The sequence below is a fragment of the Lycium ferocissimum genome, chromosome 8, assembly GCF_029784015.1.
Source record: "Lycium ferocissimum isolate CSIRO_LF1 chromosome 8, AGI_CSIRO_Lferr_CH_V1, whole genome shotgun sequence".
Lineage (NCBI taxonomy): Eukaryota > Viridiplantae > Streptophyta > Magnoliopsida > Solanales > Solanaceae > Lycium > Lycium ferocissimum.
The window spans coordinates 36,476,003-36,498,658 of NC_081349.1; the positions used below are offsets into that span (position 1 = coordinate 36,476,003).

Consider the following 22,656-nt stretch of genomic DNA (forward strand, 5'->3'; position numbering starts at 1 on the left):
AGAAAAATGGAGTTGACACGGGATTTAAATGTTGTTAGGTTGTTGGAGTTTCCTTTTGAGTGTTGTAGGTACAAATAATCTTACAAAATTGTGCATGCTCCTTTGTATATAGAGTTCTTAATGGAATCTTTTGTTTGCAGTATTAGTAAATTTTTACAGGTCTTTTTTTTTTTTCTTTTTGGTTTATTCATTATAATTAAGAAAGGCTTTTGGTTGAGGTGGGGGCTTTGTCTTGACTTGTAACCCCTATCAACTTGCTTTTGGTTCTGCACATCATTAATGGAAAGGGAAATTATAAATTATGCATGGAGAGGTCCAATAAAAGATCAGAGAATGCTGGACTAGCCACTTGTTATTTCTAATCCATCTTAGATCTCACTTTTCACTTTCCTATTATGACTTCTCAGTATCAATTTTTCACTTTAGAGAATGGAATAGCCCACTTGTTATTTTCAAATAGCTGCTGTCTGATTTACTATTATATAGTAGTGGACCAATAACTAGTACTAGGATTTTAGCTGAAAATTATGTTTAGCTACTATATTTTTTGATCATAAAAATTTACATTAATGCATATTCTCAAAAGCAACAAAACATAAAACTAACGAATAAAATCAAAATCAAATCAAACAAAAAGGATAAACAAGAACAAAAATCATAACTAAAATATAAAAAAAGTGAATATTCTATATTCAATTCACTTTAGAGAATGGAATAGCCCACAATTGATTTTTTTTTTTTGGCTTAAACAAATATTTTAATTTTTTTGCTGCTGTCTGATTTACTATTATATAGTAGTGGACCAATAACTAGTACTAGGATTTTAGCTGAAAATTATGTTTAGCAACTATAGATCAAAAAAATTGATAACGAATAGCCAAATCCTACCAAACAAACTAAAAGCATCAAAAAAAGTGAATATTCTATATTCAACTACTAATTTCACGCTTGTCCCTTCCCAAATCGAAATTCCTCAAAACAAAATGCACATTCACCAAATATTTAATTTCACGGGTTGACAATTTCATGGCAATAAAATGTGCATCCCCATTTATAGGAAGGTATACGACTATTACATTGATACGGCCATTTTATGCCGATTATTCGTCCAATTGGTACCTGTATAACAAATTCTCTAAGAATAGCAGTTCCTCTGGAATTTTTTTATACACAGCATAGAAATTTTTTTGGAATTCAGATGTCACCGAGAATAAGAATTTTTTTTCGTAATGAGGATGCCGCACTGTCTTGCAATATTACAAGTTCTCAACCTACAAAAAACATGAATTCACATTCATCTCTTGCTATTGTTACAATTGAGGTGGTACCATTGCTTACATTAAGGATTCATCAAGATGAGCAACAACTTTAAGTTTCTTATTTCGTGTGCTAAATCTTATGTCAGGCACCTTGAATCACTGCTCTTTGCTAGTGCGATTAGTAGTCCATCCCACCACCAGGCATAGCTGGAGATGCCTTCTCATCCTTGGGAAGCTCAACAATAACAGCTTCAGTTGTAGTCAATAGAGATGACACACTGCACGCAAAAGACGTAAAAACATAAGCTCGACTTCTATATAGTCGAATTAGTAACTTAATAAAAGTAAGACGAGTAACATTCTATAGCAGGTCAAATTACACATTACACAGAATAGTGTAAAAACCTCATTAAATTGTCTGCCGATATGAGTAAAATCGAAAGCACATTAACAAGAACGCCGGGGAAACAAATACATTGCAAGAATAAAAGATAAAAGAGAGTGCTCACCTAGCAGCATCAACCAAGGCCGTCCTAATTACTTTCAATGGGTCAATGATCCCTGATTTTACCATATCAACATATTCACCTGTTGCAGAGAGGAACAGACAGAGAGATTAATCGATTTGTATATTATGCATTAACATGCCACCTATGTTAATTTTATTTTTAGGAAATGGAATCTTTATCACGTGGAAATTCAGAAGGAACAAGAGATGAGCATCCGAACCTTTTGCAGCATCATATCCAAGATCCAGGTTATCCTGCTCCAACAGTTTGCCAACCACTACTGATCCCTCTACCCCAGCATTAGAGGCAATTGTATGTACTGGTGTCTGCAGTTACAAATTCATTCCAAATCATCACATCTCTGCTAATTATAATTTGATATCTACTCTATTCCTGAGAAAGCAAATACTAAGGAACCTAATCTGAAGATGTGATAGCTAAAAATGTAAAAGTTGTAGACCTTGAGAGCATTCTGAATAATTTGCACACCGATCTTCTGGTCAAAGTTGGCTGTTGGCAACGTCTCCAATTCTTTTGACGCATAAAGAAGTGCAACCCCACCGCCTGCATGACAAGAACCGGATTAGTCTCCCACTATAGGCTCTTAGGTGAGTTTGATCAGGCATAAAGAGACATGAAACATGTTATAACCTGGAACAATTCCTTCCTCTACAGCAGCTTTTGTGGCATTCAAAGCATCGGTAACTCTGTCTTTCTTCTCACCAACCTCAAGTTCACTAGCTCCTCCTACCTGGCAGCCCCGTACTAATCCGAATTAATATACCTTCTACAATTGTCTTGATTATTTGCGAGCTTAGACTAAAAGCTGGGATCCTTTTTTCGGCATAGTTAGGTTCTCAGAGAATACAAATTGCATACCTTCAACACGGCAACACCCCCTGAAAGCTTAGCTAGTCTTTCCTGCAATTTCTCCTTGTCGTAATCAGATGTGCTCAATTCAATTGCTGATCTAATCTGTCAATACAAAAAGAGAACATATGTTCAACCCCACTTTTGGATAATATAGCGCTTATATTTATTGATAGGATAAGTGCAGATGGACGCAAAATATACCTGTTCACATCTCTCCTCTATGGCCTTCTTCTCACCCGCACCATCAAGAACAACAGTGTCATCCTTGGAGATAGTGACCTAGAAAACGAAATGCCATGAGATTACAGAAGACAGAAATGTTCAACAGCAAAAAATAGAAAAACGAAACAAGAAATGCAATGTAGAAGTACTTTTCTTGCACCATTAAATAATGATCAAATCTATACTACAGTGACAACATCAAATATACCTTTTTACATTTTCCCAGCATGTCCAACTCCACATTTTCAATGTTCAATCCAAGTTCTTCCGTGATGACCTATCAGCCACGGGTAAGAAATGTTGGTGATGTAAGAACAAATAGCTAACATCTTATACAGGAGCGCACCAGAACAGCTGCTTACCTGGCCTCCAGTTAAAGCAGCAAGATCTTGCAAATTAGCCTTCCTGTTTTCACCAAATCCTGGAGCTTTGATGGCGCAAACCTGAATTATTTTCCAGTATAATTAGCTGAACAAAGTGTTGCACCGACCATCAATAAAGCAAACATGTTTTTTTCCTCAGCAGCAAATTACCTTGATTCCAGCACGAAGCTTGTTCAGAATAAGTGTAGCAAGTGCTTCACTCTCCACATCTTCGGACACAATTAAGAGTGGCCTTTGTCTCTGAATATATAAAGCAAGAGTAAGATACAACTCCAAAGGTCATATAGTTGAAACTCCAAGAATCTCAGAAGAAGAACGTCATAGTTGAAACTCCAAGAATCTCAGAAGAAGAAAGACTACCTTCAAAGCCAACTCTAGCACTTTCACAATAGCATTTATGCTTGAGATTTTTTTCTCATGAATAAGAATAAGTGGGTCATCCAGCTCCTGTGAGGTATCAGAATAGTTGTGAGTTCAAATGAAAAAGAGGCTGTCTGTAAAATACACAAGACTGCCACATCAGTCATGCGGCCGAATTAATATAGACAAACCAAAGACATACACATTTTTGATTCTTCTCATTCGTGATAAAGTATGGGGATATGTAGCCTCTGTCCAGCTTCATCCCTTCAACAACTTCCAACTCATTATACAATGTCTTTCCATCCTGCATGACATATGAGTTAGTATCACATCTTTTTTATGAAGGAAATGACTTAGTGTCACATCTTTACGACAAAATTCCATATGTTTCTAACTCAGTTATCACAAAGTTAAGGATTATACAATGTTCTTATCTGACTAGTAAAAACCGTGCCAAAGCTCCAAATGTCAGATTCTTAAAAACAATTTTTTTTTGCTATTACCAACTCAAATGGGTCATCAAATCACAATAAGTTTGGTTGTAACTCAACATCTTCTCCTCTTTGAGAGCACATCCGACAAGGCATTAAAAGAAATTAAGATTTTACAGGACCAGAATTTTTTTAAAATTCAGACCATTGTGGCAAAAACGACCATGCGTTATGCACCTAAACAGTATCAAGAAATTACTTACTTGAATAGTGATGACACCTTCCTTGCCAACTTTCTCCATAGCCTTTGCAATTAGCTCACCAATTTCCCTTTCTCCATTTGCAGAGATTGTCCCAACCTATCAAAGGGTCATACTATCATAACCTTATTGGAAATTGTTCAGCACGGATATTCAAGAGCAGAGATTGATGTCTTTAGTGTTTTGAAATTATTCTAGCACCAAAAAAGCAAGTTAGATTCTGCTTTTCCTCCCCTCAATTTGATTCTTGCACTATTAGAATCCTCGTGGAAATAATGCAGCACTGACCAGCTAACACATTGCGGTCATTAACCCTTTCTTAAATGAAACGCCCCCCCCCCCCCCCCCGCACTGTGGGGAGGGGTTCGAGGCCAGAGGGACTTTCTGCTCATAATGCCGATGTTTTTAATGTTCAAGTACAACGAAAAGACATATCCTTCGTGACTGTGACTCACAAAAGTTTAAAGCTAGCAAAGATACCTGGGCAATCTCCTCGGATGTGCTTATCATCCGTGCTCTGCTTTTCAGGTTTGTTACAACAGCATCAACAGCCATTGTGATACCCCGTCTAAGATCCATTGCATTCATACCAGCAGCTACAGACTTGCACCCTTCAGCAAATATTGCTCGAGTGAGGACTGTTGCACACGTGGTACCTGAAATACAGAGCTAGAGTTAAACTCAAGCGGACATGTAATAGATTTTTAAACTTTAGCATGCAAACTAGGTACAAATGAAGACACACATGGGAAGAAACAATATATCTGAAATCTTACCATCACCAGCAACATCATTAGTGGCATTGGCAACCTGTTTTACAAGGCTTGCACCAACATTTTTAATTTTGTCCTTGAATTCGATGTTTTTTGCAACAGTGACACCATCTTTTGTCACCTTGGGTGCACCCCAACTTTGTTCAATCACCACATTACGACCCTTCATAAATAAACATATAACATTAGTCGTCACCTAATGAATTTTACTCCCAGCCAAAAAAAATACTATATTTGTAGTGGTCCACTTTATGTTTTGTCCCCTTTGAGTATGTCAGGGTAAAGAAATCTTGCTTGCCGATAGTAGGAACAAGGAAAGAGAGAACTAGTAACACATTCCAATTTTAATTGAAAGGGAACAAGCTGGAAAACAAACATCCAGTTACCCCTATCATCAGATAGCTAAGCTTTCCAACATCTTGATTTTAAAATACCCGGGGAAGAAGAGTCAGAACCAACAAGAACTAACAGAATACGATAAGATTTTTAGTTGAGACAATCACACTAAGCTTATGTTCTTGGAGGCAACTCACTCTAAGCCACTTTCCGTTGCACTCTAATAAGGATGAAAATTATATCATTTCAAGCTGTTAGAACCCTTAATATAGACAGATCGTCGGATCTCGTTAGTAAATTTTTCAAGCGCATCCATCACAATATAAACTGGAACAGTAAAATGTACTAATGTACACACGTAGAAAATATAAAATCTAATTCACTAACAACAAAAACTTGAGATCAATGTTCAGATGTTATAAGCATGAGTACTACTGCCATAGTAACTTCGATTACTCATAAATGGAGGTAAAAGAACCCACCTTTGGACCCATGGTGACTTTAACTGCATCAGCAAGCTGTTCAACTCCTTGAAGCATCAAACCCCGAGCTTCAACTCCAAATTTAATATCCTTAGCTGCATAGTTTCTGCTCCAATTCAACCTACTACCAACCTGCATCAATCAAACCTATCTCAAATACCAATCCAATCCCAAATATTAAGAGATATTCGGGTTGCATCAGGTAAGCAAGAAAATGCTTTCCACATGAAAGATTTCCTGCAGAAAATGTATGCCACATTGGAAAACATTATCTGCTTTACCAAATACACTCAAATAGAACAAAAATCCTATTTCACTGATCCTTTTAGTTGCTTTAACAGTGCAACTGATGTAGCTCGTCAACAAAAAAAAAATCTATTAAAACTTGAAAGATACATTAAATTTTGTTCCATCTTATCACATTCATTTTCCTTCAGTTACAAGCAAAAATTACATGTTGGGTGCTGCTTATTGCAAATTCCATAGTGGAAAATGCTTTCGTAGCCAAACACTGTAAAACATTATATGCCTTACTAAATACACCCAAATGGAACTATTTTGACCAGGGGCGGATTTAGGGGTTGCCTGAACAAATTACAGTGTATATATAGGGTAAATTTCTATGTTTATGTACATATATTAACTTTTGAATACCCGAACAAATGCAAAAGGTTAGCTCAAGCAGTCCAGAATGTTCAAAATTGTCTCTAGCGTCCTAGGTTCGATTAATCGACAACATTATTTTTTATATTTAGCTTTATTATTTTTTTCAACCCCTGAATCAAAATCCTGGATCCCCACTGCTTTTGATCTACTAAAAGTACTAGATACAAGTAAAAATTACCTGTTGGGTGCTGCTTCTTGCAACCCTGTACAAACAAGAAAAAATGGATATTTTTTTAAAATAAGGATTTACAAAACTCTAGTGCAAATTTGCATAATGCATAAACAGATTTGATGAGATACCTGGATTTAGAAGCCAGTTTTGCTGCAAAACGATACATTGTACTTGGAAAATTGCAGCTGAGAAAAAGAAAGGAGGAGAAAGAAGACTGAAGAAGAGAGCAGAAACGTGTTGAATGGTTGCTGTTGGGCTTATATTTTTAGAGAAGAAAAGAAGGGTCTAGAAGTAAACACCTACTAGGGTTTTTAGGGTTTTAACATTTATCATTCAATTCAATTAATTAAAAATGAAAAACTTTTAAATTTCTATTATCTTGCTTTTTAATTTATGCAATTTATGTGAACCTATTTAACTGGATATGAAGTTAAAAAAAAAAAAAAAGACTTTTAAACTTGCGGTGTTCAATGAGTCACGTATATTTTGTGTGGTTATATATCATAGCATAAATAGTAAATTGTTTCCAAATATAAAAAAACAGTCATTCTTTTTATACGAATTAATAAGAAAATAGATTCATATAAATTAGAATGGAGGGAATAATAATTTGAATTGAATAATTGGGGCTTGAAAAAAGAAATACAAAAAGAAGAAGGGACTGTTGGAGAATAAGGAGGAAAAAATTTCTAAACCCGAGTATTATTTTTTTACCTATTACTTTGTAGAGAACGGATGGCCAGAGAGTTTACCTAGAAATATAACAGGGGTTGTTTGGTTCTCGGACTAAATTATTTCATGATTATTTTTTTGTGATTATAATTCTTGGACTAATTTATAATTCTAAGTTTGATAGGATCACGTGCGATATCCAGTATTAAATTTGAAATTAAATTTATATTGTGTTTGGTTAATGGTAGAAACATAGTAAAAATTTAATCCCAAACTTAATCGTAAGATATCTCACATTATCCCGTGTACCAAACTGCACCTATATATAATGTACAGTTAAGATATACTTTTCCACAATCTCTTTTTTGTCTAATCAAACTAGGGTAAGCCTGTCAAGTGGGCCGAGCCGGGCCATATAAATGCGGGTCACATGGGGCCGGGCCGGGCCATGGTTAGTGAGCCGGATTGGGGGCCGGGTTGGGGGTGTCCGGCCCAGCCCCCTATCCGGGTAGGGGTACATAGTGGGCTAAGTGGGCCAGGCCGGGTTTTAGTTAGTGAGCTCGACCGGATTTTAATTATTTAAAAAAAAATTCTAATACTAAAATTTATTAAGTTTGATACTTTAAAAGTTAGTTGTTGTCAACTTTATTTTAACCATCAAGCTCCTTAAATTATACTTTATTTATTTTCAATCTATAAATACCATTCATTCTTCTCCATATTGTCTCACAATTCCCTATTCTCCTCTTTCCCTAAATTTCCTACTCATCTAAATCTCTCTATCTCTCTCTCTTCCAACTTCCAAGTTCAAATTTCAAAATTTAAATTTAATGGATAATGATAATCTTCCACATCCTCCTCCAGTCCGAAGATCAATTTTAAGTCTGGTGTGGTTGCATTTTGAGCGAGTAGACGAGGAACATGTTAAATGTCAACATTGTGGTCAAATATATCTCCATAAGTCCAAACCGGTTTTTGGGGGTACCGGTCCGTTACATAGGCACTTGGACAAAGGGCACAAAATTGAACTTTGAAGTTTATCTCTTCTTTAAATTTCTCCATCGATGCTAGCGTTTTGAACTTTTCATTTGTAATAAGTTAACCGTTCGAGTTTGTATGTTTTGAATTTGCAATGTTATCAATTTAAGTTTGAAGTTTTATTTTAAATTACTTATGTAGTCTTGTATCACATTCTCAACTTTTTATAATTTTTAGCACTTAAATAGCCGTTGGGAGTCTTCATTCCAACAACATATTCAAGATATACACAAATATATCACTAACATATACAAGATATACACAAATATACCACTTAAATATTCTTTTTTTTTTTAAAAAAAAATTAATTCGAAGTGGGCCGGGCAGGGCCGGGCCCCTGGTGGGCCAGACCTCGGGCTGTTGGTGGGCCGGGCTACCGGGCTAAATGGCATGTCCGGCCCAGCCCCCTAATTTTTTCCACTAGCCTAGCCCACCACCCTCTTATCGGGTTGGGGGGCCGGGCCGGTTATGGGCCGGGTTAGGTGGGCCAATCCAGGGCCGACCCGGCCCAATTGACAGGCTTAAACTAGGGTCGTTTCCGCTACGTGAAAACCCTTGTAAATTCCTGTTTTTATGATTTACGCGTTGTTTATTTTATATAGATTTATGTGTTCCAACAAGAACTAACTAATATTTATTTCTTGGAAATAGCTTTTGTGTATGATACTTACAAGTTCATCTTTTATAATTTGATATAGAGTGGGGTTGGTATGATGAATATATTATTTTGCGCTTTTGTAGATTACTTTGTTGTGCATTAAGATACACATAAAAATTGTTTAAATTTGTCGAAAACTAATTATTAACTTATAATAATGGAATGTGGCAATGTGCATGTACATGTTGGTTAAAAATGCCTTAATTAGGTGAAGATTGCCAATAAATAAGGCAATTAAATAGAAAAAAATGATTTCGAGAAGGGAATGCTTTTAATTCTTATCGTACGCTCTCTATACCTCATTTAGAAAACTTCTGGGAATTATGTATCAAAACAGATTTACAATTATATTTCTCCATCTAAGTGAAATTCCTCTGAAAGAGTTGATTTTTTTGCTTGGAGGAGTAGAAAAAGTTGGCTACATTTGGTTGTATTCATAAATGGTGTAAATTATTTTGCTCCATCGTATATAGCGCAAGTGTACATATACCCATTTTAGTATTCCTATTTAAAACATAGTTTAAGTTTATAAATTATCGTAAGTTTGGTCACTCCAAAATTAACTTCAGATTTACGAGATTGAAGTTCAATAAATCATATTACATATGGGCAGACAAACTTCAGACATTTTGCGTGACTGCCGAGCTAAACTTCACACTGATGTGTGAAGTTGACACCAATAATATAACATTTCAGATTATTAAATATTTTATCGATGGAATACATACATTATATGAACTCCGTGGATAATGCTAAGCTCATGCATAAGTACATTGTAAACTAACATTAAAATAGAATAGTACATCATAGTGTTAAAATCAAGACAGAGACGAGAATTTAGAGAGACAATAATAATGGGATAATTCTTTTACGCTTTGTATTCATCATAATGACCTCTTATATACTGTTAGAGGCTACGCGTCCACCAACCAAAGTATATAGAGAGACTTGGTTGCTATCAGTTCTCTCAGACAGTGCAATACGTAAGAGAATAATACAAGATTTTTTACATGAAATATTCCTTGCTCAAGGGATTAAAAATCACGACCTACCCTAGTAGAATTTCAACTCCACTAACCGAGCAACTTCAGATTACAACCGATTGTAAGTTAGCAATAATTAACTCCCATAATCCCTCACCTTTACAATAGCCCAATCGTAACCTTCACACTTGACTGCCCCTAGCCAAGCAAACTAATACACCTAGACTAACTCTAGCCTAGTGTACCACTCAAAGGCACCCTTTGAGAATTCAACACCGTGACTAACTCTAGCCACTCACATACTAATACACCTAGACTAACTCTAGCCTAGTGTACCACTCAAGAGCTTGTGAAAGCAACCTTGAGAATATAGAACACCTACAACTAGCTTATGTTTAGAGAAGAGTAGGTTTACAATTTAGCACAAAGGAATAAAGACTCAATAACCTAAGGACCTAAAGCACCTTCAGTTCTTGATTTGGTCCTTTGGCTTGTTGAGGCTTTGTTCTAGGAGAACACCTTGAGAGGCGGAAACTTACACTTAGGATGGAGCAATTTGATTTTTGTAAGAATGCTTATTCATTTGAGCATGTGTTATATATGTAGAGGGAAGGGGTGAGAAGGTGACAGCCCATACTGGTCCTCTGTTGTTGTATTGTTGCTGCGGCTTTCTTCTTTGCTACGATGTCGACAACTTTACCGCTGTAGAGTTGACTTTTCAAAGCTCCAGGGTCCTGGTCTCTCATCTGGAGGAATCTGGTCCCTCATCTGTTCTTAAACGGGCTGTAACAACTCTGTTGCTACACTACTGTGCTGCTACAGTATCGACAACTTTACATCTGTAGAGTTGACTTTTCAAAGCTCCAGGGTCTTGGTCTCTCGTACGGAGGAATCGGTCCCACTAAATACATTCTTGAACGGGCTGTAACAACTTCTTTGCTACCTATTCGCAATGTCGGTCTCTTTCTGATTATACAGTTGACCAAGCAATAGCTAAGGACCTGATCTCATCTGGTCCCTCTGAATTTGTATTTAGTCCTTCATATATGAACATATCCTACTGGGAACCTGATCTCATTTGGTCCCTCTGAAAACATATCTGGTCCATCATATATAAACATATCCTGCAGTTTGTGTAGTGAGACCGATTGCATCTGTTTATTCAAGGAGCATGTCAACATAGCAGCACATTCCGTAGGGTTTCTTAGAGTTTGTCAAATCATCAAAACATAAGGTATCATAACTTATCAATAACCCTATTCTAATAGGACTACACATCCTATATTACCATAATTATAATTTACCATAAATAAAACTATTACAATTAGACTAGAATAGGGTTCCATTTTTGAAGTTGGGGCATGAGGGTCCCGAATGCCCAACTTACCAATCAAATATTGATGCTGCGATTTGCCAAATCCTTTGTAAACACATCGGTCAATTACTCACTGGTTGACATATGACTGAGAAGCATTATATCGGATTGAAGTGTGTCTGGACATAGTGACAGTCGACTTCACTGTGTTTAGTTCGTTCATGAAATACCGAATTTCGTGCAATATACAATGCTGCTTGACTATCACAATACATTTTCACCGGGGATATATTTTCAACGCCCAAATTATGTAAAATTCCCTTTAACCATTTCAATTCACAGACTGTCATTGACATTGATCAGTATTCTGCCTCCATTGACGAGCGAGAGACATTGTGTTGCTCTTGATTTTCCATGATACGGGTGAATTCCCGAGGGAGATAAACCAACAGGTAAGTGAGTTTCGAGTCAACGGACATCCGGCCCAGTCCGAATCACACCATCCGTACAATTGGAGATCACAATCTTTTCTCATCACAATACCTTGTCCTGGGTTATTCTTTAAGTAGCGTACCACAAGGAGAGCTGCGTTCCAGTATGCTTCCTTTGATTGATGCACAACTTGGGATAGAACATGCACGCAATAAGACAACTCGGATTGCGTAAAACTGAGGTATATCAATCTACCAACCAGACGTCGGTATGGTTTTAGATCACCCAAATTGGCTGCTTCGGTTAACACCAAATTGTGATTCTATTCCATGGGAGTATTGATTGGTTTAGTTCCTAATAATCCGGACTCAAAGATTATGTTTAAGATTTGTTGACAGAGAAATAACTCAGTTGGTCCACGTGCAACTTCAACTTCCAGAAAATACTTCAGAGGGCCCAAATCCTACCTGTGAAAACATGCTCGGAGATAGTCTGTAAATCGTTTAATGGCACTATGGTCGTTTTCGAAGATACACTATGATCGTTTTCGGAGATAATCAAGTCATCCACATAGATTAAAATGTTAAGTTGCATACCTCTTTGGTGCATCGTGAAGAGAGAATAATCCGAGTATGGCTGTTTGAACCCGTAGTTCATCAAAACATTTGATAATTTCGCAAACCAACACCGTGGGGCTTGTTTCAAACCATACAAAAAATTTCGGAGTCGACATACTTAGCCTGGACCAGGAACACAAAAACCCCATGGCAATTTCATATAAACTTCCTCCGTAAGTTCACCATACAAGAAGGCATTATGAACATCCATCTGATGCAACTCAAATTTCGCAACGGCTGCCGGGGAAGGTCCGAACAGTTCTTGCCTTATGCTAGAGCAAACGTTTCATTATAGTCAACTCCAACCTCCTGTTTATTCCCGAAAATGACCAACCAAGCTTTATAACGCTAGATTGTGCCGTCAGAATTATACTTGATTTTGTACACCTATATACATCCGAGCGCTTTCTTGTCCGGTGACAATATTTCTAATATCCACGTTCCATGGTCCTCGAATGCTTGGATCTCTTATTGCATGGATTTTCTCTAATGCTCCTTTTTCATTGCCTCCGAGAAGATTTTTGGCTAGGTTCCTGTGGTTATTGTTGTAAGGAAGCTTTGGGGTTGTGAGAAAAAATTATCACAAGATATATAGTGAGCAAAAAGATAAGGCGCACCAGAGAGTTGTTGAGGATTAGGCGAACGGGCTGATAGACTTTCTTTCCAGAATGTTTCAGTGACGTAGTAGCCCAGCCAAAACGATTCATGCTTCTGACGTTTACCCCGACTCAATTGTTCTTCCGATGGCACTTCGTGGGCCCGAACACTTTTCGTCTGTACTTCCTTCACGTTTTATCTATCTAGGTTGGTATCTCGGTCTAATTACCTGTCTGTAGGTTCCCAGTATCCATATGCCATTAAACTCGACCATTCAAGTTTCGTTCGTACCTACACTATCAGTTTGGTCTTCTTTTGAAGTTGTGTTGGTTTCTTTCTCCCTCAGTTTCGTCCAGAATCACTTCTATGTTGTCGATCAAGTTACTTGATCCTACAGCAAAGTCTCGTAGAAGTCCACTTCTCTTGAGACTAAATATTCATCGTTCTCTAAGTCATACAATCTCTAACCCTTCTTTCCGTAGGGATATCCCGAGAAGACACACCTACAACTCTGACTCTCAAACTTGTCCCTCGTTCTTCCCTTTGTGTGTGCATAATATAGTGACCCTATCACCCTTAAATGATCATACTATGCTCCTCCCCGTATAAAATTTCATAGGGGGTTTTCTTATTCAAACATGAAGATAGTGTTTTATTAATCAAGGATCCTGCAGTTAAAACACATTCTCCTCAGAATTTGATTGGAAGATGACCACAATTTCAATGCTCGCACCACATTGAGAATGTGACCGTGTTTTCTTTCGATTATTCCATCCTACTGTGGTGTCCCTGTGTAAGATATTTGGAAAAAAATTCCATGTACGAAGAAGTAAGTCTTCATACATGTGAAATCAGTTCTGTTATCACTTTTAACAATTTTCACCTTCTTACCAAACTGCCTATCCACCAAGGCGAAGAAATTCTTCAGGGTTTGGGACACTTCTTTCTTGTTGACTAACAGAAAAATCCACACGGCTCGCTAGCGATCATCAACAACAGTCAAAAAATACGAAACACCGCAAGAAGAAGGGGTTCTATACGATCCCTATAAATCACAATGAATCATTTTAAAGATATCCGAAGCTATATTATCACTTAAGGGAAAAACACTTCTTGTTTGCTTTGCCCTTTGGCATATATCACATTCTTTATCTGATCCAATACTACTCTCTTTTAGGCCTAGTGTCGTAAATGACTTTGTTACTTGTGTTGAAGGATGACCTAACCGTTTGTGCCTAATATCGAACCAATCGATTGCCTCTGCCTTCATAGCTCGTATCCACGACACATTCCGAAAGTAGTAAAGTACACCTCGACGCTCACCCATCCCAAGTAGCTTCCTTATAGTGGGGTCAGGTATAGTATGCATAATTTTGTTAAATTTTACTTCACAACCTAAATGATCAACAAGTTGTGACACAGAAATTAAATTGCATTAAATCCGGAATGTAAAGGACATCCTTCAACCATATCCTATTATTTTGCCTGGTTGTTCCTTCTCTCGTGGCCACAGAGATACTTCCATCCGGACACTTAGGAATGTCTCGCTGATCGCTCAGTTGCTCTGAATTACCTGTCACATGATTGGTAGCTCCAAAGTCAATAATCCAGCATGAGTTTTCGGTCTTACTATCCAGCTTGCCATCCAAGTTTATTCCTTGGGAATTCAACATGTGAATCACAGTCTTCCGGATATCGTCGATCAATTTGTGAGATCATGTCCCGTCTATGTTCACCGCCTGAGTTCCTTCTTTGATAACCACGGTGTTAACCCGGTAGTTGCCTCCTCCACGACCGGATCCTAGTTCACCCCTCTATTGTTGTTGTTGTTGTCCTCGTCTTCTTCCTTCGATTTTCTTGTCTCATGTTTTATTCTTGGCCACTAATCCGGATAACCAATGAGTCGAAAATATCCGTCCATAACGTGTCCGGATCTCTTGCAATGTGTGCGGAGTGCACCATCATTTTTTTCTTTACCTTGGTCACGGTTTCTTCCTTGTACGGCAAAAGTCATGGCTTCACTACGGTACTCCATTTTTCGCGCGATTCCTCTCACACGTTCTTCTTGCACCAGCTTTGAATAGACCTTGTTCAATGATGACAATGGTTCCTGGGCCAGTATGTTCGGCCTCACCGTACCATACATTGTCTTATCTAGCCCCATGAGGAAAAGATGGACTTTTTCTTCTTCTCTTTTGGATTCTAAGGCCGTTCCTAGATTACACGTGCACTTTCCGCACGTACAAGTTGAAATCTATTCATAATTCGCCAATTCCTCCCATAACATAGTGAGTTTTCCATAGTAATCCACTATGGTCCTTCCCTTATGCTTGCACTCCACAAGTTCCTCCTTTAATTGTTGCATTCGAGGGCCGTTAATAATGGCGAATCGCTCTCGGATGCTCATCCATAATTCTTCCGCTTCCTCTTTATGTGAAATCGTTGAGATAAGCATTGATTATGTGGTGTTGTGAATCCACGATACCAACAGTGAGTTTATAGTCCACCAATCTTCCAAGTCCGGCGACTCTTCATCAGACTTCTTGATTGTACCGTCAACGAAGCCGAACTTTTTTCTTGCTCTTAGGGTTGTCCTCATAGATTCAGCCCATTCTTCAGAATTCTCACCCCTCAATTGGACTTGTGTCACTACTATTTCGGGCTATCATTCGACGTAATGTCGCAGGGAGAGATTGTTTTTCTTTGGGTTTTGTTTTCTTCACCGGTGATTTCTTTGCAGTCATCACCGGTTTCATTACCGTCACCTGCCGTTGTTTTATGGTTTTTGTGTTCTTTCTAATGTGACTTTGATACCATGTTATAATACCACATCGGTGACAGACAAGAATCATAGACTCCATATAAGGCTTGGGCAATCCTGTTCCCTTTGAGCTAGCTTTTAGGGTGTGAGTTAGGCCCAATGCCTAAATCGAGATGGTATCAGAGCCCGGCCCTGGCCCGATTTGATGTGGGCCCCGAAAAATATAGGGGCACAATTGACCGGTCCCGGACCGACGGGGGGTGAAGATGTCCTCGGTCCGTGAATGTACACGCTCTAGACTGAGTAGTTGACCCCGGATAAAGGAATGTCTGGATCTGGGCATGAGGGGGTGAAGAGAATATAATACCACATCGGTGACGGACAAGAACCCTATGCTTCTTATAAGGCTTGGGCATTAATCCTCCTCCCTTTGAGCTAGCTTTTGGAATGTGAGTTAGGCCCAATGCCTAATTTGACACGTAGTTTAGGAGGAGAAGGATGAAGATGAGGAGGAAGAAGACGAAGAATGAATGGAGGAACAACAACGCTTTTGTATGAAGTTTGTCAACGTTGGCTACAAATTAAATACTTTTAAAAAATTGAATGTAACTTAAATAATGCATACTTGATACTACATAGGCTACCAGATACAATTCCTACCGTGTTTAAATAAATATTTGAGAAAGGACCAAAATGATTTCACCCTCCCTTAAATAAATACTATGCTTAATAGTTCTTTGCTTTTATATGGTAAGTAATAGCTAAAGAGGAGTACTAATAATAAAGGATACAATTAAAACAAGCATGATCTAAGCAGCCCTGACAAAGCTAGATACCTATATCAATGGATAATAAAGCTAAGCTTCTGCAGTAATTGCCGTCAATATACAGTCCCTACTTGTTAATATCACTAAATTTACTTTAAGGAAGTAGTAAATTTCAAAAAGAAATTCAAAATGATAACTTCCGAATTTATGATTTAAATCCCTAAGTCACCCAATGGTGTGAAATATTTGATAAAATTTATAAAATATAAGGTGAGAAGTTGTTAAGACAATCACGAACCATTTTTATGTGTCGCAACATGGCACCTAGCTAACGAGTTACTAACTCTTAGGTGAACCATGCAGAAGATTTATTATTTTCAAAACGACACTTACTTAAAAGATAGACATCTCATAAGTGAAAGTATTCTAGAACAGTGGAATAACAAAGCAACACGCAATAAGATCAATAAGATCATCGACCCCTCCTTCATCTTACTCCACAAGACAAGGCTCGAAAATATATGCATGAGCAACAATGGTGTAGCATAGAAGCTGGGATAATCCAAATCAGGAGTAGAAAAAAATAAAACAATCAATACCATAAGTATAATACGAGCCCTTGTGGACAAGACCACTAGATCTAAACGGCGAACCCTTGCAGATAAGATTGCTAGATTGAATCAGTGAGCCCTCGCAAATAAGACTGTTGAACCAAATCAATGGGCCCTTATAGATAAGAATGCTAGATTAAATCAATGGGCCCTTGCAAGTAAGACTGCTAGACCAAATTAATAGACCCTTGTAGATAAAACACAGAGTTTGTAGGAACTAGGGTTCTGAAAGGAGAGAAGAGGTTCCAATGCCAGAACAAAGAGAGCGTGGGAACAAGAGGAGATATGTTGGTGTTATCGATTTGCTGTAGCCTGTAAGCGTTTCAATTCCTTGATTTCAATGTTGTGGTTAACTTTTCCTACTTGGATTTAATTCTCTGTTGGTATGATGCTACTATAAGTTTTTCCTTGTTCTTCATCTTGGGGTTCAAATTTTCTTTTGCCTTGGGGAGATAGCTTATTGCATGCTAGCTTATATCGTCACCTGAAACTTTAACAATTTACTCCAATGCTTTATATATTTCACTTTTATTTAGCTGGGAAGATGACAATATCATCTAGATTCAAATACTACCTCTTTTGCTTAATTTTTTGCCTTAACGTTTGAAAACGTATAATAAAATCATTTTATGTTTGGTATAATATTTAACTTAGAATATAGCTATATTATTTATTTTTGACGTCAATGCTATGTGCTTGTTAACTTTTTAGCCTTTTACTGGAATCGTCCTCTATTGAAAAAAATGCATTGATTGATAAACTTGTGATGCATAACGATAACGTATATGTGAATCTGTTTTCGTAACTATAAGAGTCTATTCGCGACATTTTTCTGCGACATAATAACATGGACTGGAAAAAACAGCACAAAGATAGTTATAGTTTCTTACATATAATTATAAGTACAAGTACTATAGTAATACTTTTGCACATAAAAAAGAAGGGAAAGGTAAAAACTGAATTCAAAGGGAGATTAATACAAATTCTACTCTTGACGTTTCTCAATTCATGCTAAAAGTCATTAATGGGATAGTATAATCAATAAGAATTTAAATAACCTATGGAATCCCAGCTTCTTGATGAAGCAATCTTGAAAGTCATGCATTGAGTCTTTTGTTTAGACACTGTTATGTGTAAATCAACTCAGGCCCTAAAGAGATTGTTCATGCATGATTATGATGTTTTTTTCATTTAATTATGGAAGTCAAACTCCTACCAGGGAGAAAGGCTTATGCATCAAGAAAAGTTTCATTCTACACGTTCACATGTTGAGAATTCATGCTTAATATGGCACCGTGTATCATTGCAGGTCGTATGCGTCTTTGCTCAATTCTTCCAATTCATGCGCTGCACACTGAAAAGTGATGCAGTTTCAGGGAGAAATTTGATAAATGAGGGTGAAGTTATTGAAGAATGTCTTAGCCTTGGAAAGTATGCTATGGAGCTAAGCTCTGCAGCTTTTAGAAGCATCTGGCGCTTTAATACAGAGGCGGCTTGCAAATTTAATCCGGTAATATTTCTCAAGCATGACATCTCCTTAATTTGTGAATTATAACTATTTTCCCTCTATGCTAAAGCACAAATTTAACTTCTATAGGAGAACGGCTGTGGAGGATCCATCTATTCCTTCCAGGATGAAACTTGTGATTGACGACCGCTCTTGTGCAGCTGACAGCCATATCACGTTTTATAATCAGGTTGGTTATTGAATTGAATCATTCTTTGCTCTCTATGCTAATTACTTTCTTGAATTGTATAGTTTAAAAGATACTATAATTTAGCTGATTCCAAGACGAAGATAACTTAATCCACTAAATTATAGTTACTTACCTCATGATGCCTCTAAATTGTTTTCAAAGCATTCTGTTATAAGTGTGCGTCTTATTGTTAGAAGTCACAATTCGATTTTGCTCCTCTTCATGTTGTACAACAATTGTATGTAAGATACCTGTGTCCTTTCATTTCTTAACCTATATTACAGGCCATCTGTAGAGTCCAAAAAACAATAACACAAAAGGTACATGGAGTGTGCTGCATATCTACCTTAAAAACACTTCTTTTAATGGTATATGTCCTAGCAACATGTTTACTCTTCTCATTTACTTCACATTGTTGCCACTCTAGATGAATTAATAATTTACTCTAATTTTTTAAATTTTACTGTTTTTCAACTATCAATATCAAGTTGTAACTTTCATTTGTGATGGGAGAGAATAGACGATGCTTTGAAAGTAGTAAATCTCTCCTTGATATTTTTTTTTTGTGTGCAAATATAAGAATGTAAATAATATGAATCAAATGCTAGATTTCATTAGCTTTATCAATAGCCACAGCCATACACCACAAGCCTCATCAAGCCTCCTCAAGCAATTAGCGGAGGCTAAAACCCTCACAAATTGCAACTTTCAACCTCCGCAAATTATGCTTTTGTCCTTTGCACCATGGGGAACATGCTAGTTGAATAGTGTTGGTTTCTACTGATTATGTCTGAACGGAACTAATAACATATTCTAGGGTGATGTGTTTTAATAATGAATAGTTATGAGATAAGGAGAGGAAAAAAGAATAGCATGTTAGATGAGGATGCAGTTGATGAAAAATAATATAGTATACACGGAATAATACTTACTGTCTTTTTCTTTCCTTTTCTGTGTTCCAGAGCTGTATTTTTGCTTTTCCTGATTTCCTTTCATTGGCTTACTCCTACTGCATGATTGGAGCTTCTGTTCAATTGATGTTACTCAAAGTCGTTATATACTTATATTGTTAGGGAAAGCTCTTTTGAATTTCTGTTTTTACTTGGGGTATTATATTTTTCTTGTGTCCACTGGTTTATGCCTCTTTATACCCTCAATTCAGGCAGCATGCATTTTCCCATTCTTTGTTGGTACCACAAAATTAAATTGTCTATATACTCAAATCTGGACAGAATAAGCAGAGCTGGGTGGATCCATTGTGTTTTTTTCTGCATGAGATTACTACATTTATAGTTAACATGAAGCTATGGGGAGGGCTGCCCGTCTGAGAATGGGTTAAGGGAGGGCCTGCCGAACTTGCTTTTCATGATATTGGGTGAGGTATCAAAAACGGTCTAAATCTTTGGGGAGGCTTTTGGGCACACAAAAAATTGAAAGTGAGTGGACAAAGGTTTGGTGAACAGGGTGGTACCTTTGCGACTGAAACAGTCTACTTACTGAAACATATTTTCTGCATTAGGTTGTGTGATCTTTTTGTATTCTATATCCCTTGCTTGTGTTGTAAGATCATGTACATTTCATGCTTTATTCTATCACAGAATGTTTTCTTTTTATTCTTTTGGGGAGGGGATGTTAAAGACCGTATGCAACAGTCCGCAATTACAAGTTTTGGAAGTTAGACGCTCTCAGTTGCTTCAATTCCTTTAAGAGTTGGAAAATAATTTGCCAACTCTACAATAATGACATAGATATAGAAAATGTATTATTTGTCAACCACACAGTATTAATTTGGTGGTGGTTATTGCTATTATAAGATCAGTTAATACAAAGGTCACACTTCAACATCAATGTAAAGGATACATCATTTGACAACCATATTTTATGATAGAAAATTACCTGAGAGATGTCATCCTTGAACATGCCAGTCATCAGGTAGTTATACAGTGGCGTTGGGTCTACTGTCTTTCAGTTGAAAATCCTGGGAATTCGGTTTTCATTTTTCACAACTATATCTGAGTCCACATTGGAGCAGCACTCGTATGGCCATGCTTGCATAGCAAAAGGAAAACCCGGAAGACAGTAATACTGTTTCGGCTTGTCCATCTTATGGTGAATATTTTTACTCAAATCATCAAAGGCTTCCTTGCCCCATGTATAGTCTTTGTACCGTCCACTCTTTACCAAGTCAAAATGAAGTCTTGAAATGACGACGTTTCTCTTTTCACTGGAAAGGATGTAGTTATGAATGAAATACAGCAACACAATCTTTAAAGTATCTTCATCTGCATCATCATCGACACTCAAATTCTGATCAATGAAGCACTCATTTAAAGCCATCTTTTTCACACTTTTATTGGAACCACCAAAATATTTTTCCAAAAATCTGTTTTTACCCTCATTAAAAATAATTTCTTCACCGTAACACTTTAACCCAGACATTAATGCAAAATCAAAAAGAGTGAATGTCAATTCGGTTCCATTAATGTCAATAACAAAAGCATCGGTAGTACTTTTCTTCAACTCTCTGACCATGAAACACTTGAACATCTGTCCTTGAACTTCCCAATTTTGCATCTAGAGGTATTTTGCAAATATAGTTTCAGAAAATAGTTGTTGCTGTCTATCGGTAAGCTTGTCCTCCAAATCTTCTTTAATTTTATGATTAATGTACGAAGCATAGTGTATTGGAAGAGTGGAGGAAATTTAACAAGGAATTTGGAGGCCTGAAGAAAGGAATATAATGCCAAAAATGAGAATCAAATATATAATTATTCAAAATATATATGTAATGTATATGCACTTGAATGTATGTGTATTTGCTTCTTAGTTCATCAGTTGTTCAATACACAATTTTCTTCAAATACTCCCACATATGTGTTCAAATACATGATTCAGTAATGGATCAAACAATTAAAATACATATAACTCAAACATTTAAATATATGATTCTCAGTTCATAATTTGTTCAAATACACAGTTAGCTGCAACATACACATATAAATGTGTTCAAATAGATGATTCAATAGTATTTTCAAACAATTAAAATCCACATAACTCAGATATTCAAATACATGATTATCAGTTCATCACTTGTTCAAATATAGATTTATATATGTGTTCAAATAGATGATTCGTTGAATTCAAACTCCAGAAATTGAACATCAACAATAACAATATCTATAACTCAAACAAATATATAAGATTAAAAATAAACATACATAGAAATACATGATTTTCAGTTAATGAATTGTCCAAATCAACAAATACATTCAAATATACTTATACATGTGTTCAAATACATGATCCATCAATAGTTCAAACTACCATATATTTAACAGAAATTGAACAACATTTTAAACACACATATATTTAAATACATGTATACATATATTCGAAATACCTGCTTCATCGCTAGTAATTGCTCTTCTTCTGCTTCTGCCTCTACGACTTGTTTCCCCTTGTTAACCGAAGCAACATTAGTAGTTTTTATCCTCTTCATGACTGTAGCAACATTTATTTTCTTTGACGATTTTGCAATTGCCGGATTTTGAAGTCTTTGAGGATCATGAATATTCTTTGAACGCCTTTCAGCAGCCATTCTTTCGGCAAAAGCTGCAACAACATCATGTTGTTGTTGAGAAATCCCCAAATCAAAAAAAGGAAAATTCATATTTTGAACAGTAAAGAGTATACCTCGAGTAACCCTATTTGATGTTGTTCCGTCTGCCATTAATGGATGTTTTTTAGATTATTCTTCAAAAACTTAACAATTGAAAGTT

General features: G+C 36.8%; 1 protein-coding gene and 1 long non-coding RNA gene across 2 annotated transcripts; one reads left to right on the forward strand and one right to left on the reverse strand.

Moving 5' to 3' along the window:
* Positions 1–1,201: 1,201 nt before the first annotated feature.
* On the reverse strand, positions 1,202–7,004 carry LOC132068277 (chaperonin CPN60-2, mitochondrial-like). The gene is made up of 18 exons (XM_059461816.1): positions 6,858–7,004; positions 6,736–6,760; positions 5,892–6,023; positions 5,077–5,236; positions 4,781–4,956; positions 4,304–4,399; positions 3,809–3,913; positions 3,607–3,693; positions 3,397–3,486; positions 3,226–3,306; positions 3,072–3,140; positions 2,843–2,920; positions 2,648–2,743; positions 2,420–2,519; positions 2,229–2,332; positions 1,989–2,094; positions 1,769–1,847; positions 1,202–1,537 (listed from the first exon to the last, which is right to left on the reverse strand). Exons 1-18 carry the CDS (start codon positions 6,893–6,895, stop codon positions 1,438–1,440), a joined length of 1,722 nt encoding a protein of 573 aa, XP_059317799.1. The 5' UTR covers positions 6,896–7,004; the 3' UTR covers positions 1,202–1,437.
* Positions 7,005–17,029: 10,025 nt separating this feature from the next.
* LOC132066887 (uncharacterized) lies at positions 17,030–19,240 on the forward strand. The gene is made up of 3 exons (XR_009416958.1): positions 17,030–17,494; positions 18,490–18,690; positions 18,778–19,240. It is a non-coding gene; the product is annotated as an uncharacterized LOC132066887 (long non-coding RNA).
* The last annotated feature ends 3,416 nt before the right edge of the window (positions 19,241–22,656 follow it).

Excerpts from the sequence above, each read along its gene's own strand:
- LOC132068277 (XM_059461816.1), bottom strand. The coding sequence starts at position 6,895 with ATGTATCGTTTTGCAGCAAAACTGGCTTCTAAATCCAG. Across the intron at positions 2,520-2,647 it reads GGGGTGTTGCCGTGTTGAAG|GTAGGAGGAGCTAGTGAACT; the intron begins GTATGCAATTTG and ends CGGGGCTGCCAG. Across the intron at positions 1,848-1,988 it reads TGGATATGATGCTGCAAAAG|GTGAATATGTTGATATGGTA; the intron begins GTTCGGATGCTC and ends TCTCTGCAACAG.